The sequence below is a fragment of the Theropithecus gelada genome, chromosome 1 (assembly GCF_003255815.1).
Source record: "Theropithecus gelada isolate Dixy chromosome 1, Tgel_1.0, whole genome shotgun sequence".
Taxonomy (NCBI): Eukaryota; Metazoa; Chordata; class Mammalia; order Primates; family Cercopithecidae; genus Theropithecus; species Theropithecus gelada.
In genome coordinates this window covers 78466530-78483908 of record NC_037668.1, presented here as the reverse complement: position 1 = coordinate 78483908, position 17379 = coordinate 78466530, and the positions used below count along the sequence as shown (strand labels likewise).

The 17379-nt window shown below is 36.4% G+C and overlaps 1 protein-coding gene and 1 non-coding gene across 2 annotated transcripts in view; one reads left to right on the top strand and one right to left on the bottom strand.

The window, feature by feature from the left end:
* Nucleotides 1-17379, top strand: part of FAF1 (Fas associated factor 1) — a 506936-nt gene that overhangs the window by 357459 nt on the left and 132098 nt on the right. Inside the window, exons 10-12 of the mRNA XM_025388444.1 lie at nt 9836-9962; nt 10949-11012; nt 11965-12046. Of these exons, the coding sequence (XP_025244229.1) occupies nt 9836-9962; nt 10949-11012; nt 11965-12046 (273 nt within the window). The remainder of the gene's footprint in view (nt 1-9835; nt 9963-10948; nt 11013-11964; nt 12047-17379) is intronic.
* Nucleotides 12146-12252, bottom strand: LOC112615329. The gene has a single exon (XR_003117323.1). It is a non-coding gene; the product is annotated as a U6 spliceosomal RNA (small nuclear RNA).

The following is a 17379-nucleotide window of genomic DNA, read 5'->3' as shown; positions in this document are numbered from 1 at the left end:
CCTGACCAACATGGAGAAATTCCATCTCTACTAAAAATACAAAATTAGCCAGGCATGGTGGTGCATGCCTGTAATCCCAGCTACACAGGAAACTGAGGCAGAAGAATCATTTGAACGCAGGAGGTGGAGGTTGTAGTGAGCTGAGATTGTGCCATTGCATTCCAGCCTGGGCAATGAGTGAAACTCCATCTCAAAAAATAATAAAAAAAATATAATAATAGTGATGGCATAATATAAAAAATGCAGTGATAGTGTTGCACACAAGTGTCCTAAAGAAACAAAGAGAATGGGCAGATGAGATTGAACATGTTTGTGTGTGTGTTGTGCCTATTTCGGTCTATGTGAGCCCGAAGAATATATATATATATTCTTTTTTTTTTTTTTTTTTTTTTTTTTTGAGACTGGGGTTTCACTCTTGTTGCCCAGGTTGGAGTGCAATGGCGCGATCTCAGCTCACCGCAACCTCCACCTCCCAGGTTCAAGCAATTCTCCTGCCTCAGCCTACCAAGTAGCTGAGACTACAGGTGCCTGCCACCACACTCGGCTAATTTTTGTATTTTTAATAGAGACGGGGTTTCACTATATTGGCCAGGCTAGTCTCGAACTCCTAACCTCATGATCCACCCCCCTCGGCCTCCCAAAGTGCTGGGATTACAGGCATGAGCCACCGCGCCCAGCCCGAGCCTAAAGAATATTATGAGGAAATACCTAAATTCTGTTCCATGGCTACAAACAGCACTTTCATGCTCAACTCTGACCATGGTTATAAGGAAATGGGAAAGAGGGCATGGATGTTTTAACTTACTCATTTAAGAAATATTTATTAAGCTCTTACTATGCGCTAGGAAAAGTCATCACCAAGACTTTAAAAGTGTATACAATGGAGGCCATAACTAAATAGCACAGATGAGCTTTATTTAAACAATATATATATATATATATATATATATATATATTTTTTTTTTTTTTTTTTTTTTGGAGACAGGGTCTCACTCTGTCACCCAGGCTGGAGTGCAGTGGCACAATCTCGGCTCACTACAACCTCTGCCTCCTGGGTTCGAGTGATTCTCGTGCCTCAGCCTCCGGAGTAGCTGGGATTACAGACATGTGCCACCACACCCGGCTCATTTTTTTGTATTTTTAATAGAGACAGAGTTTCACCATGTTGGCGAGGCTGGTCTTGAACTCCTGACCTCAAATGATCCACCCTCCTTAGCCCTCCAAAGTGCTAGGATTACAAGTTTGAGCCACCATGCCTGGCCTTAAACTAGAATTTTTTAAATTGGAGCACAATTCAAGTATTTAAAAGCTTAGGCTAGTACAATAAAAAAATTTTTCCATTTACATTCTATACAAAATGTGGTTGCTCATTTTTATTTAAACTGCCTGTATATTTTGGACACCCATTATGGAAGCGACCACAGGACTTCTTCAGCAATCCTTTGAATATGTATTTATATCACTTAAACATGTGAAAGAGAAATGGAGCTACATAATTGAGGTTGTAGTCTATAATCATCCTGTGAAAATTATACTTTGCCACTCTGGTTTTTAACATTTTTTAGAAAACCACAGAGAAGGAAACTTTTTCCCCTGCTAATAATATGACTGTGCTATATTATACCGTACTGTACTTGGTCTGCAAAAATGTTTATTACTTTTCAAGAGACCAAACTTTTTTTTTTTTTTTTTAAAAGCACTTTATCTCACCAGCCCTTGTGAAAGAAAGATAATATTGAGTTTCACTGCTTGGCCGAAATTGCTGGACATAATTTAATGAGATATTTCTTTAAAGTGCTTGAGTCTGTTTTTAATGGCTAGAGTAGGTCATACTTCCACTCTTTAATGGATAAATCCACTAACATTAAAAGGTGGCTAACTAGCCCCAACCAAAATTTTTAATTATTCTGTGTCCTATCTGAGAGGTGACAGGTAACTTTCACTTCATTTATTTCCCTTCTCTCACCCTCACCATTATATGTGTTATTTGGGTGGTCCCATCAGCAGAGAGAAGCCAGTTCCATATAGTGAAGAGCAGTGTTTGTAAGGCTAGCACACTATTTAGGTTATTTTGAGAAAATGGTAGTGTGGGATTGGGAGGCTTTGCCAAACTAAAACAGTCACAACCTCGGTAATATCTTATTATTACTGAGTAATAATATCTTGTTATTAGGAGTTCTGCCCTCCTATAATAACCAGTTTCATTTTTGAGCAGCTTTTTCTGTTGTCTTCCTTATATTAATTTGAAATACGTGTAATTGTACCTTCTACCCATTGATTCTGCTGCTTTTTTCCGATTCTACTCTTCTCCTACATGACTTGGTGTGTTTTAAGACAATCATCTTTCTTTTCTTTTCTTTTTTTTTTTTTTTGAGACAGTCTTGCTCTGTTGCCCAGGCTAAAGTGCAGTGGCACAATCTTAGCTCACTGCAGCTTCCTCCCCACGGGTTCAAGCAATTATCGTGCCTCAGCCTCCCAAGTAGCTGGGACTACAGACATGTGCCACCATGCCCGGCTAATTTTTGTATTTTGAGTAGAGGTGGGGTTTTGCCATGTTGGCCAAACTGGTTTTGAGCTCCTTACCTCAAGTGATTTGCCCTCCTTGGCCTCTCAAAGTGCTGGGTTTACAGGTGTGAGTCACCGCACCCAGCTAACAATAATCATTTTGCTATTGACTTTCTTAAACTTTGAGTTAGGAAGGAAATATTTGAGACCAGCAGTTACACTCAACTTTTAGATTTTATGGATTGTAGTTGTATGTCCTTTAGCTGGAATAATTTTAATTCTTACATCATATCTCTGGCCCTACAGACACAGTTTCTTTATGATCATTTAATTTTTTTTTTCTCATCCTACCCTTGTTCCTGAGCCCCCGTTTAATGATTTTCCCATATTTCTGGATACCTAGCTAGGTAACAATTTATCCTCAGTTGCTTGGGTGAAACAGTGTGGGGGCCTTGTTGACCCTGCCTCCTTGGGAATTGTTCAGTTCTCAGTTGACAATGGAGAAGGAGAGGCAGTCCAAAAACTTAACAACAAAAAAAGTTGTAATGTAATGTTAAAAGCATTAGTTTATAACTATGGTTAAAGAAACATTTATTGAATGCTCACTATGTACTAGTCAGATGAATATAAATTGATAATTTTGTATTATATGATTAATGAGAAAATTGAGGCAAGCATGAGATGCTAGAGAAGTATAGATAATGGGGGTGAGTTGTAACTTTCAAGAATGTTTGCAGGCAAGAACCTTGTTTGCCTTTCTCCCCTCTGTAGCTCTAACACCTAGCCTAGTGCCTGGCATGTAACAGACACAGAGTAGTTATTTGTAAATGGATTTATTTTTAAATAAAGAAAATAAAAGAAAAAAAGACTAGAGGAGGTGACATCCAAATTGGATTATAAAGAATGAGTCACAGCCAAATAAAGAATCAAAGGAATCATATTCCATTCATTCCATTCAGAGAAAAAGGCACGATTTGACGTAGCAAATGAGAAGATATGTGTAGGTAGGGTTACTGTTAGTGCAGAAGAAAGTGGGGGGGAAGGAAGATAAGAGATGAGGTGAAAGTGAGTAAGTCTTATATGACACATTGAGAACTTGAACTGTAGAAAGCAGTAAAAGACTTTTTTTTTTTTTTTTTTCCGGAGATGGAGTCTCACTCTGTTGCCCAGGCTGGAGTGCAGTGGTGCAATCTCAGCTCACTGCAACCTCCGCCTCCTGGGTTCGAATGATTCTCCTGCCTCAGCCTCCCAAGTAGCTGGAACTACAGGAGTACACCATCACACCCGGCTAATTTTTGTAATTTCAGTACAGACTGAAATTGTCCATATTGGTCAGGCTGGTCTCGAACTCCTGACCTCAGGTGATCCACCCGCCTCGGCCTCCCAAAGTGCTGGGATTACAGGCATGAGCCACCGCACCCCGCCAAGATTGACCCCTTTCACCACTTCTATTTGACATAGTACTGGAAGTTCTGGCCAGGGCAATTAGGCAAGAAAAATAAAAAGAAATAAAAGGAAGAATTAAAATAATCTCTCTTCACAGATGATATGATTTTATATGTAGACAACTCCAAAGATTACATTTTTAAAAAAACTATTGGAACTAAAAAATGAATTCAGCAAAATACCAGGATACAAAGTCAACACACAAAAATCACTTGCCTTTCTATAAACCAACAGTCAACAAGTTGAACAGAAAATTACAAAAACAAGTCCAATGACAGCATCAAACAGAATAATACTTAGGAATTAACTAATAAAAGAAGTGGAATACTTGTACTATGAAAGCTACCAAACATTGCTGAAAAATTAAAGAAGATATAAATAAATGGAAACACATTTCATGTATATGGGTTGGAAGGCTTAATATTCTTCAAATGTCCATAGTGCCCAAAGCAGTCTACAGAAATCCCTATCAAAATTCCAATGATGGTTTTTTGCAGAAATAGAAAAACTTATCCCAAAATTCATATGGAATTTCAAGGGACCTTGAATAGCCGAAAACAATCCTGAAAAAGAACAAAGCTGGAGGACTCACTCTTCCTGATTTCAGTGTTTAGTTAAAAAGATATAGTAATCTAAACAGTGCAGTGCTAGTATAAAGACTAACATATAGACCAATGGAATATAATAGAGAGCCTCAGCACACCAGCATGTTATGATAAAATGGTTTTTGACAAGGGCACTAATCCCATTCAGTGGAGAAAGGGTAGTTTTTTTCAACAAATGGTACTGGGAAAACTGGATATCCACATGCAAAAGAATGAAGTTGAACCCTTACCTAATATCATATGCAAAAATAAACTCAAAATATATGAAAGACTTAACTGTAAGATCTAAAACAATACAACTGTTAAAAGAAAACATAGGGCAAAAGTTTTGTGACATTGGATTTGGCAATGATGTCTTGGGTATGACACTAATGGCACAGGTAACAAAAGAAAAAATAGAGAAATTGGACTTTGTGAAAATTAAAAAGTTTTGTGCATCAAAAAATACTAGCAATGGAGTTAAAAAGGCAACCCATAGAATAGGAGAAAGTATTTGCAAATCATACATCTGATATGGGATCAAAGTCTATAAAATATAGAGAACTCCTAAAACTAAGTAATATAACAACCCAGTTAAAAAATGGGCAAAGACCCAGAGCTGCAAGACTGCTACTGCTGTAGTTGTTCTGGCCTGGGAACCCAGCCCAGCAGCCTTGACAGTCTCTGGGTGTGTGACCTACCACTCCTCTCCCTCCCCTCTACCTGAAGTCACCTGAGCTGCTCCTGCTTGGGTCTAGAATCCCTCCTCAGCAGAGTTCATATGTCCCAGAGCCACCCCAGCTGCTGCCTCCATGGGTTCTTTGGCCCGGGGACACAGCACAGCTACTGCATGTGTGCCTGAAAACAGCTCTGTGACCACTCATCACAGGCTTCAAACCCACCACTACATGTACCTGAGGCTTACCCCAGCAGCTAGGCTACTGCATGCTGCCAGCCCTGGCTGCCACAGTTTTATGTGTATAAGTAGCTGATCCTGCCCTTGGCTCCTGCCCCAACCACTGTGCTTGCAATCACAGATGGCCCTGCAGCTGCCCACATATACACAGATAGTCTAATTCCTGTCACCGAACCCTAGCTGGCCCCTGCAATTTAGCATAAGCAAGCTTCCAGCCCTGACCATCCCACGTGTGCTCTTACAGTCTTCCCCATCTCCTGTTTCTGTCTCCAGCACTGACCCCAGTGCATAAGCCTACATCTGGATATGCTGCCAGAGGCATGTCTGCAGCCAGCCTCTACATCAGAGGATGTGCATTTCACTGGCTCTGGCCTTCATTGTTGCTAGCCATGGCCCTTTGTTGCTGGACACAGAGGCACAGCAGAGGACTCCAGTAGCCCTTGCAGCCTCTGCAGACCTCCCACAACTTTTGCCATCAAGGATCACACAGGTGCCAATGTCACAGACTCTTAACTGTCTGAGCTGACAAGACTCAGTGTCCCCCCTAGACCTCAAGTCACCACACACACCACACTTGGTGTCTTGTGCCCTTAGACCCAGTGCCACAGCATGCCCCAGAGTGCCTCTCTCCTTCCCTACCCTCTCTACACACCCACAGGTGAAGGTCTGTCCTTACTGATGGCAGCCCATAAAGTCTGGAAGAGGTAACTTTTTCATCAAACGCACGCATACCTTTGCAAGAATACAAGGATCATAAGGAATTTGAGAAAGATGATACCACCAAAAGAACACAGTAAACTCTAGTAACTGACCTCAAAGAATTAGAGATACATGAATTGCCTGAAAAATAGTTTAAAATAAGTTCACATTCAGCCTGGGCAAGTAGTGAGACCCTGTCTATACAAAATATATAAAAATTAGCTGGATGTAGTGGCACGTACTGAAACTTCCGCCTCCCATGTTCAAGCGATTCTCCTGCCTCAGCCCCCCAAGTAACTGGGATTACAGGCGTCTGCCACCGCACCAGGCTAATTTTTGTGTTTTTAGTAGAGATAGGGCACCACGTTGGCCAGGCTGGTCTCGAACTCCTGACCTTAAGTGATTTACCTGCCTCGGCTCTGAAAGTGCTGGGATTACAGGCATAAGCCACCACTCCTGGCTGTACTAGTTTTTAACATAGTGCCTTGACGTAATAGGTAGTTGGTGAATGTTGCTGAAAGGAACATGTATTTCAATTATAAGCTTGCTTTAATGCCAGTTATGAGTTCTAAATTTTTGCCTTAATCGGTTTAGTTATCATCTCCTGCAGGAAGTTTTTCCTGATTCCTGCTGCCTATGATTTAGGTCCTCTCTTCTTAATCTACATGTCATAGCACTAATCACTCTGTTTATAATATATGATGCTCCTTGGGAGAGGATATACTGTATCTTTCACACAGGCCCAAACGATGTAGCACTTAACAGTGATTTGTAAATGTTTGTTAAATGTTAAAGGTAATAAATGAATGCAATAAACAGCCCAAAATATAATCACTAATTTTTTAGCTGTTTTTAAAATTATGAATAAATACCTTTTCTGGATTTAAAGAATTTTAGGGAAGCCATGACAGATACCAAGAGATTATCTATTCTCATCAGCAAACATTAATGAAAAAAAAGTTTGTTTATCTTATTTTTTAGAAAAAGCTCTTTATAACCTGTTAGATGGCTAAGAAAATATGAAGAGACTGGGAGTTCCTTATACATAATTAAATAGTTCATTCTTGGAAATATTTCAATAATTCATATTTGAAATATACTTTTTTCAACAAAATTGGCTTTTTGGATACCTCCCTTTGAAGATGTTGTAGTTACAGGATTTTGTTTTCTGGGATTTTAAGAGGTTTGGGTATTCTATACTTTGTGAAGGGAAAATGAATAATGGAGACACATGGAGAATATTAAAATCACTATCTTAGTATGAAGTAAGGTCCTGTTGTTATAGAAGGAGCTAATTTATTGAATGGGATTTAGAGAAAGAGGATAGATGTGGGACAGTAAAGTAAAAGGGGTAAGTATAGAAAGATGTATATGTAGAATACTCCCTTTTTTCTACCCTGTGTCTCCCACCCCTTGTTCTTAACCTGATGCCTCAAAGGAAGGGGTGAGTACTAGGCAAGATTAAGAAAAGACTGAGATGATAGCTTACCGGATAGAGGATGTAAGAAGATTTGTCATACTGGTCCTTTGTTTCTTTTCAGTTGCCTGTGAACCTGACTAGGCACTGTAAAAGAACATGTGGTATATCTTGTAAATCTTGAGCCTTTACCTGTTTAAGACTAAGCCTCAAATTTAAAGGGAACTTCATGCTCCAGATATTTGACTGCCTGAAACACAGAGGGAACTCAAGCACTGTTGTCCTAGTAAATGTGTTGTTTTGTGGAGGAGGCTCCTTCACTGCTCTAAAATGAGACGGCATTGTGGATTTTTAAGCTGTTGACTAGCTTAAACCAGGAGGAGATCTTAGATCTATGAACAAACTATTAAGGGAGGAGAACCAATGTTTCTGTGAGAAGTAGAGTAAAGATAGCAGGTAAATGCTTAAGGGAAGGACCATTTATTTATTCATCCAACAAATGTATCTTCATTATCTTGTCTATTCAAAGCATTAGAAAGATTGTCTTAAAGTTGAGAGGGAAAATATAATTATGACTCTCTGCATTAATGCTTGGGTATGCCAAGGAGGAAATGCTGACATTTGACACTAAGCCAAATGAGAAATATCTTGACTTCGTCATTCGGAACTCTTAGAATCACTAGATTAGCAGTTTTAAAAAGTGTTTCATAGGGTCTGAGATCCTTTGGCAATACCCCAGATGTCAACAGATATAAGGAGGAAAAGGCCAACTCCAAGAGCATTAAGCTCCCCACTGACCTCTCCCTGTATCAACCAGAGTAGTCCTACTTTTATGTATTGTAATATCCTGTTTGGGCCTAGGGGAGGGAGGTAACCCTGTGAAAATAAGTTAGAAAACCGCCGATAACAGACTTTTAAGATCCTTCCAGCTTTAAAATCTATGATTCAACAACTGTCTGACCTCGGACATTCCCTCTAGCTAAATTTTTATGAGTCCTTTTTTTTTTTTTTTTTTTTTTTTTTTGAGGCAGGGTCTCATTCTGTCACTCAGGCTAGAGTGCAGTGATGCAAACAAGGCTCACTGCAGCCTTGACCTCGTGGGCTCAAGTGATCCTCCTGCCTCAGCCGCCCAAGTAACTAGGACCACAGGTGCACACCATCATGCCCGACTTTTCTCCTTTTTTTTTTTTTTTTTTTGTAGAGATGAGGTCTGGCAGTGTTGCCCAGGCTGATTATGAGTCTTAGATTTTATTTCTATTAATGCTCTTCTGGCAAAATATTTATGTTATATTAGGTTATTCTGCATAGACAAGTATCAATTACTTTCCCCATTTTATAACTTAAGTACATAGTGCCACATTTTAAAAGATAGAAATTTTATTTACTAAGTAGTATTTATAGACTTCATTTATTGAACATAGGACAGATAAGCATGTAGCCAGATATCTTGCTTGGACCCTCTTCTTACCCAAGGCATGAATATTCAGCAGTACTTACAGCCCAGTCCAAAAGTTTTACATCTCAGTATTTCAGAATCACATTCTAACCTAGAGAATAACAGCCTAGTTCTTTGAAGCAGATGTTTTTAATACCTTTTCAATTGATGTTGCTAAAAACAAAATAAACAGAGCATATTCATCAGTGCTCAGCAGGTAGTAAATTCTCAATAATTTTTACTGAATTAAAACATTATTATTACAACTCGTAGGTAAAACATTGTTATTACATCTCATCTTCAGTTTACAAAGAGCTTTCATATATAGTGTATTTCATGTTATCCATAACAATGTGAGGATAGTGTACCATATTTCACGAAGAGAAACCTGAGAACCACTGCAGTAAGGAAGTGGAAAGTTTGAAAATGCCACCATTGCTTCTACCTACCAAATACAAATTTGTGTGAACTTTTTGAGAGACTCATAACTTACTTTGTCTCTGACTTCTCCAGTTGTACCCATTTTCTCATTTGTTTTGCACTTAATTGTGTACTGTATGCTGGGGAAGAAACAGACAAAAATCCCTGTCTTTATTTAGTTTGTAAGCATTCTTCATTTTCCCTCAGTCTCCAGCCTTCGGTCTACAGGTATCAGAGAAAGTTTAGAAAGTATGTGAGCCTTACAAGGAAAAAATAGTAAGCTTTACTCTAGCAAATGAGTTTATTTGATAAAAATTTTATAATGCTTATGTCTTGTTGTTACTATATAACTTATTCTTAGAATTTGATATGCAAAAATCAATATGAAACTAATCAGGACTTTCCTTAAATAGCAAAGCACCGATGTTCATATGGTTAGTGATAGCGATGGAGATGACTTTGAAGATGCTACAGAATTTGGGGTGGATGATGGAGAAGTATTTGGCATGGCGTCATCTGCCTTGAGAAAATCTCCAATGAGTGAGTATTATTAGCTCTTTGGGTCCAGCAATAGAATTCTTTCTTCTAGTACACAAACTTATGAAGAACATTAAACTTAAACATCTCTTACTGACCTCCAGGAAAGATAAGATAAAAGAGAGTAAGGGGAGATAAAATAATAGAGAGTAAGCATTCTTCATTAAAACCAGAGCCTTTTGAATTTTGATTTTATTAAACTTAAAAATTCTTAGTGCATTAGGAAAATTCATTAAAAACGCAAGGTAGTGTAACTTTTGTTTTACATGTATAATTAATTATGACTGTCTCTCTTTAAACCTAGAGGCTGATTAACAAACAGGTGTACTTTCTGTGGCTGATACTTGTTTCCCCACATCTTATTAGAGATACCAGTTTCAAGAGTAGTAATATTACTCTTCTATTCAACAGTACCCATCTTTGGAGGGAAAAAAGTAAACTAAATGTGCCATCTGTTTCACTTCCACTTACAAGATGCGTACTCTAGAATAACAAGACATGCTACGTGCAAAATGACCACTAAAATAATAATGACCTATTTACTTTGTGAAATTAGAGAACTCCTGTGGGCAGAAATAGATGTGATGTTTACATAAAATTGGTTATTTTCCCAATTAATGAAGTCTTTAATATCAGACTCATTTAATATAATGTAGTCACAAGGTGTCTATTTCAAGAAAACATTGAAATCCTAAATGACAACTGGGCACATATTTTAAATGCTTAGCAGGATTGTGTCAGTTGGTTTTTCAAAATTTATGAGCTTGGAATATTTTAAGGTTCTTTTTGATTCTGGTTTGATGAGATCTAATATATGTTGAGTTAAACCGTCCCCTCAGATATATCACAGAAGCTAAAATTTAATTTTATTTCCTCTTTATTGATTAAATATATTTCTTATATGTGGGATTAGATGTTATGTGGTTTGTTTTTTGTGTCTATTTGTTTTGTTTTTTTTGTTTTTGTTTTTTCTTTTGTTTGTTTTTTAGTGCCAGAAAACGCAGAAAATGAAGGAGATGCCTTATTACAATTTACAGCAGAGTTTTCTTCAAGGTAGGGTTAGGATATTAACTATATAAAATTGATGCTGTTTTATGCTACTGTGGTTTTTCTTGGGCAATTTTAATTATAGATTGTTTAAAATTTCTCCGTAAAGTATTCGAAGGATATACTTGTTAATTTATGTAGTCCTAATGGTGAAACACATAAATAACTAGTAAACCGTTTATACCACTTCAGAGATGGATTCAACTTATTTCTGTATCTTTATGGACGTTCAATAAATGGATGCTAATTTAATATTTTTATTATATTCCCAAAGGACTAGGATATAGGATACTGATTTTTAGTATATCTTAGGACAGTCAAATGGAAAGTCCTTTAACATAATATTAAATTTAAAAATACTTTAAACATTTTAAATCCAAGTGAATTTTTTCTTTTGATTTTTTTCTTTTGGAATCGTTTTACATTTCTTCCTTAAGTGTCAAATATAAAATGTTTTATATGCATTTGAGAGTCTGCTGAGGTGTTCAAATATAAAGAGAATTGATGTTTAATCCTCAATTTGGTGTAAATGATATTGTTTTAGTGATATTTTCTGTTGAAATATAATATGGAAACTTTTAAAAGAAACAGTTTTTTCCCTCTATTGGAATTCTGGAATAAATGAACTGAAGTGGGAAAATAAAGTTACTGTAACTAGGAAAATCAGATGAAAGTGAGTAACCAAGAATTTCTTCTTATAAATGGCATGGTTTTATAGCACTTATTAAATTCATTTGCTAAGTGTACTTAAAATTCCAGCATTGAGTATATCAGTATAGGCCAAGAAGAATTCTAAAAACGAATGAAGCTCATTTCCAAGCTCTTAAAGAAATGTTTTTATGTTTAGTATGCACTAGACATTAGCCCCAGCATTTACTTAAAAGTCGTTGATTAGACTTGTGAAATTTGAAGTGAATTTGAAATGTATTTTAATTAATAGAGTCAATTTTTCCTATAGATATGGTGATTGCCATCCTGTATTTTTTATTGGCTCATTAGAAGCTGCTTTTCAAGAGGCCTTCTATGTGAAAGCCCGAGATGTAAGTAGATGTAACCTTTTCTGATTAAAAAGTGCATCCCACAGGTTTGCCACTAGGGCTGAGGCAATGCTTAAATGTTTTCTGTTTTTGTTTTTTTCCAAAAACGTGGAACTCTTCACAAATTTGTATGTCATCATTGTGCATGGGCCATGCTAATCTTCTCTGTATAAGTCCCATTTTAGTATATGTGCTGCTGGAGCAAGCACCATTTTCTGTTTTCATTTTGAAATTGGAGACTTCATTTGTTTCTGGTTCATCTACTAACCTAGTTTTCACCAAGATGCCTATTTCACAAGGGACATTAATGTGATAGGGGTACTGCTGACTCTTGCAGAAGGTCTTGTGAAGCACTGAAATAAGGTTTTTTTAAAATGGGAAAAAAGGTGGACATGCTTAAAAGGGACCAGGCTACGTGTTTGTATTATTTTCAGTTATGCAAATGACTAGTTCTTGATAGATTTGTTCTTTAGTCTTTTCCCAAAATGATTATTCTATATAGTGATATATATCTAACAACAGCAGTATTTTCCCCCAAATGTCACTTTGGGCCCCCCCCCCCCTCCGCCACCAAAAAAAAAAGGTTTCAAACGTAGAAATGAACTTTGTGATCTTGAAGTCTGTAACAAGAAGCCCATGACAAGAATTTAGAAGATAAATTTTGAGGAAGAAGACTCTAATCACTATTTGTATGTTGTCACAACAGTCAAGACATCAGTAATCTGGCTCCTGCCTATCTATGTCACTTCAGCTCTTCCTATTCCCTGCCTCACACTTAATAAATCTGGCAGTAGTGTGCCATTTGTATTTCCCCATAATCTTACTCTTTCTTCATGCTTCCCCACTGCTAGAAATGCCTTTCATCCTGCTCTTTACCTGGATGACGACTCCTCTTCCTCCGAAACTTACCTTTTCCAGCTCCTCCCCTTCTCTCACATTGGCAGCACCTACCCCTTTAGCACTTCCCAGTGAAAAACCCTCAGCTTATCTCTTATTGTTACACTTAGCACAGTGTTTATAATTATCCAGTCTACATATGTCTTCCCAGGAGTTTTGATTTTCTTTTGACAGGAACTATCCTTTATGTCCCTGTACTTAGTAAAAATTCAGTAAATGTTTAATAAATGAAGGAATAAAGAAAGGGAAGAAGGAAGGAATAGCGTGTACATGGAGTAAAGGGGAAAGCTATTGGAATTAAAGAGGGCAAGAAGTTTGAGAACAGAGTGCAAGGATGCCTCTGAGATTTCTATTTTCTAGATTATGTTAAATTCTGATACAAAGAAAAATTCATTTAAAAATAAATTTTAAAAATCAAATTCCAAGATGATTAATCAAATTAGAGCTATAATTGACAGTCTAATGAATTTAGAGTAAGAAACTATTCTTTACCTTAAGAATAGCAGAATAGCTCTTTTAAAAGCTGTTTTAAGCAATTATGTTTCAACTGTTAAATCATTATAAAAATGGCTATTTTTAAAGAAATGCATGTTTATGGTAATATGTTTATGGTGTTCATAACTATAGGTTTATGGCAAATACTGAGCTGGATGTGATGGCTCATGCCTGTAATCCAGCAATTTTGGAAGCCACTGCGAGTGGATCTCTTGAGCTCAGGAGTTCAAGATCAGCCTGGGAAACCTGGTGAAACCCCATCTTTACAAAAAAATCATACAAAAATTAGCCAGGCATGGTGGCACATGCCTCTAGTCCCAGCTATTTGGGGGGCTGAGGCAGGATTGCTTGAGCCCAGGAGGTGGAGGTAGGAGTGAGGCAAGATCATACCACTGCACTCCAGCCTGGGTAATAGGTGATATTCTTTCTCTGAAGGAAAAAAGAAAATACTGAAAAGCAAAGAGAAAGTATTCTAACACAGATTAACTGTTAACTTTATTATGCTCTTTGCATATTTATTATTGTATAGTTTAGATGTATATATATATGGATTTTTAGTATAAAATTTAGTCATGTTATAATCCTGTAATAACAGCTTTTTTTACCTTTTAATATTATATGATCACTTTTTAAATTATAACTTCTTTTATAGTATTTTAATTTTTTATTATAAAAAAGTTTAAATTTTAATACAGAAAAAGTAGAATAGTACAATAAATAGCCAAATCCCCTATACCTACATTTAATAATTAGGAAAATTTTGCTATATTTGTATCTTCCATATACATCTCAAAGTCTTAATGGAGTTTTAAGGTATAAGGACTTAAAAGGATTAACTGCTACAGATTGACAAAAGAGCAGCATTTGAAATTTATTTATATTTTTATACATATTTGGATTTGGGATTTTGATGAATATATTTTTATGATAAATTTTTGTTTCAGTTCCTCTCTGATTAAAAATGACAAATGTTGACTGGAACAGAAAATAAATTAAAAATTTATTCAAAATTCACAAAAACAAGTATAAAATAAATATAAATAATTAAAACTTCAAATAATTTTTTAATAGTTTATAGCAGATAAGCATTTGAAATTATTGAAACTTAAACTGCACAGAAACATTTAGGGTATCCTGTATAGTCATTAATTTTTGCTTAGCCATTTCAGACTAAATTATAGATGTCATACTTTACCCCTAAAAACTTCAGCATGCATTTTCCAAAAATAATGATATTCTCCTACATAATCACAATACCATTTTCACATATAACAAAATTAACAATAATTCCCTAATATTATCTAATATCCAGTGCATGTACAAACTTCACCAGTCATCCCCAGAATTTCTTTTTAGCTGCTTTTTGGAACCACAATCCACTCAAGGATCACAGGTTATATTTGAGTATTAGATATCTTAAATACCTTTTAAGCAAGCACCATCTCTCCCCATTTTTCCCCTGGTATTTGCTTTGTGAAGAAATCAGACCAGATGACTTGTAGATTGTTCCAGATTCTGGATTTGTGTGATTGTTTCCTTGTGATATTATTTTTCTGATTTCCTGAAAAATGGATATTAGGTCTAAAAGCTTTGTTAGATTCAGGTGAAATGCTTTGTAAAAGAATGCTTTTTAAAATAATGCTGAATATTTTATTTTAACAGGATTTTTAGTGGTTATGGAGTCTTTCATTGTATGGCCATGTTGTTATAGTTAAACAATCACTTATTAGACATAAATATGTTTGAAAGAATATCTAATTATAGTTTTAAAATAATGTATTTTTCAACTTATTCTTTGATAATAGTGCATTTGGGATATATCTTTCTCTGCTTTCCAGCAGTCGAAGTAACCAGAAAATGTCACAGCCTTTTGTAACTTAAACTGTAGCTCCCAAAATAGGGATAGATATTTTTAAAAACCCATTTCCAAAGCTTCTGTAAGATATACTGTGTATACCTCACACATTTTAGGTTTAATGCAGATAACTTACACTTAAAAATACAGTATGTCATAGACAACTTAACACTTAAAAGTACAGTATATCATAGACAACAGAACTTTTACTAAGTGTCTTGTACATTGTAATTGGCATTTGGATTTATTCAGACTGATAATCCCCTGAGGAATATAAGCTCTTGTTTATTAACTCCTGGATATTTCTAATGAAACAATTGATTGTTTGCTTTTCTTAGTGTCTAGGTGTTTTAGCAGATGAAAAATTATTGGTTCATGTAATTAAATATTTTGCTTCATATTAGATTCATAACCAAAATCCACTGACCTCTCTGGACTGATAAAAATGTCTTTATCTTTATTCCTTTGTCCAGGGCTTTTTTCTTTCCTCATTTCTCTTTTCCAAGTTACAGATCAACAGTTTATGTACAGTTTATTACATTTCTATAAACTTAAGTAAAGTTTAACTCCATGACAGATAAATTATTCAAAATTAAATCTAAGCAGGTTCATTTATTAAGGTCATTAAGCAGATGGTATGCATCTTTTAATTGTGTAAGTATGGTAATTGTAATGTTACTTCAGAATTCTGTGATGCTCTGTGGTTTACAAAACATGTTCCTATACATATCTCATTTGAACCCCACAACCAAACAGTGAAATAGGGATATATATTCCTTATATTCCCATTTTAGAGATGAGAAAGCCCAGAAAAGCTACATGACTTGCTTACAACACACTAATAGTAAGTAGTAGGAACCAAATAAGACCTCACATATTCCAAGACAGGTAAATATGGTTTACACTATCCCACCACACTTGAGTTTTCATTGCTAACTGCTGTACTGCAGGATTTAATGATCAAACTTCATCTCTCCTTTTCATATTTCACACTTGAGAGTTAAAACAGATCTTGCTCAAGATTATTTTTTAAAGCTTTTGAATGAATCATTTTTCAGAAAACAGTTTGCTGATGTTCAAACATTTTAAGACAAATGTGACGGATACTGTGGCACTCTTACTAAATTTTCTTCATCTTAAATATCACATGTTTAATTTAAACTGTGGGAGGCACATTAATTTTACCAGGGCAACAGATGAGCCTCAAGCACCAGCATTCTTCACTTGAAGTGAGAAATTGAGTTCCAAGAGTAAATAAAAACAAGATTGAAGGTTTAAATCCTCTGCTAGGCTTTTTGAACTTATATACTCATTAAATGTTTATTGGAGTGGTGGGATTACAAAGGATTTGGGGAGCTTCATCAACTGGTATATAGTTAATCACTAAGTAAAACACTACATTTGATAAAGTGTTTCTCACGATGCCACATTCAATCCATCTTAATGAAAACTGCTTCAAACTGATTTCATTTGAGAGCACTTGGTGGTGAGAGTGCTTATAGTTCTTTCTGCCTTTTTTCTTGAGGAATTTATAGTACTGTACCAAGCAGAGCTTCCAACTTTGGTAAAGCAGTTATTGTAAGTTTTCATGTTTCTTTTAAGTATATCGTGACAAAGTATTGACTTCTGATAATGTACCGATCAGTTTTATGACTTCCTTCCTTGCCCTTAACTATGAAGGATGCTCACCCATTTGAGGGCTATAAATGTTTATCACATGCTCTCTAAGGATCTGGGAAATAGAGGTTTCCTGCTTTTGCTCAGTCTAATGAGGAAAATAAAACAATATAAACAGATCCATATAGTATAATATACTATAGAAGCAAAGAGAAGAGGTACCTTCAACTACCTTAGAAGTTCAGGGGAAAGATCTCTCCTCTCCTCTCCTCTCCTCTCCTCTCCTCCCCTCTTCTCCCCTCTCCTCTCCTCCCCTCTCCTCTCCTTTCCACTCTCCTCTCCCCTCTTCTCCCCTCTCCCCTCCTCCCCTCTCCTCTCCTTTCCACTCTCCTCTCCCCTCTTCTCCCCTCTCCCCTCCTCCCCTCTCCTCTCCTTTCCACTCTCCTCTCCCCTCTTCTCCCCTCTCCCCTCC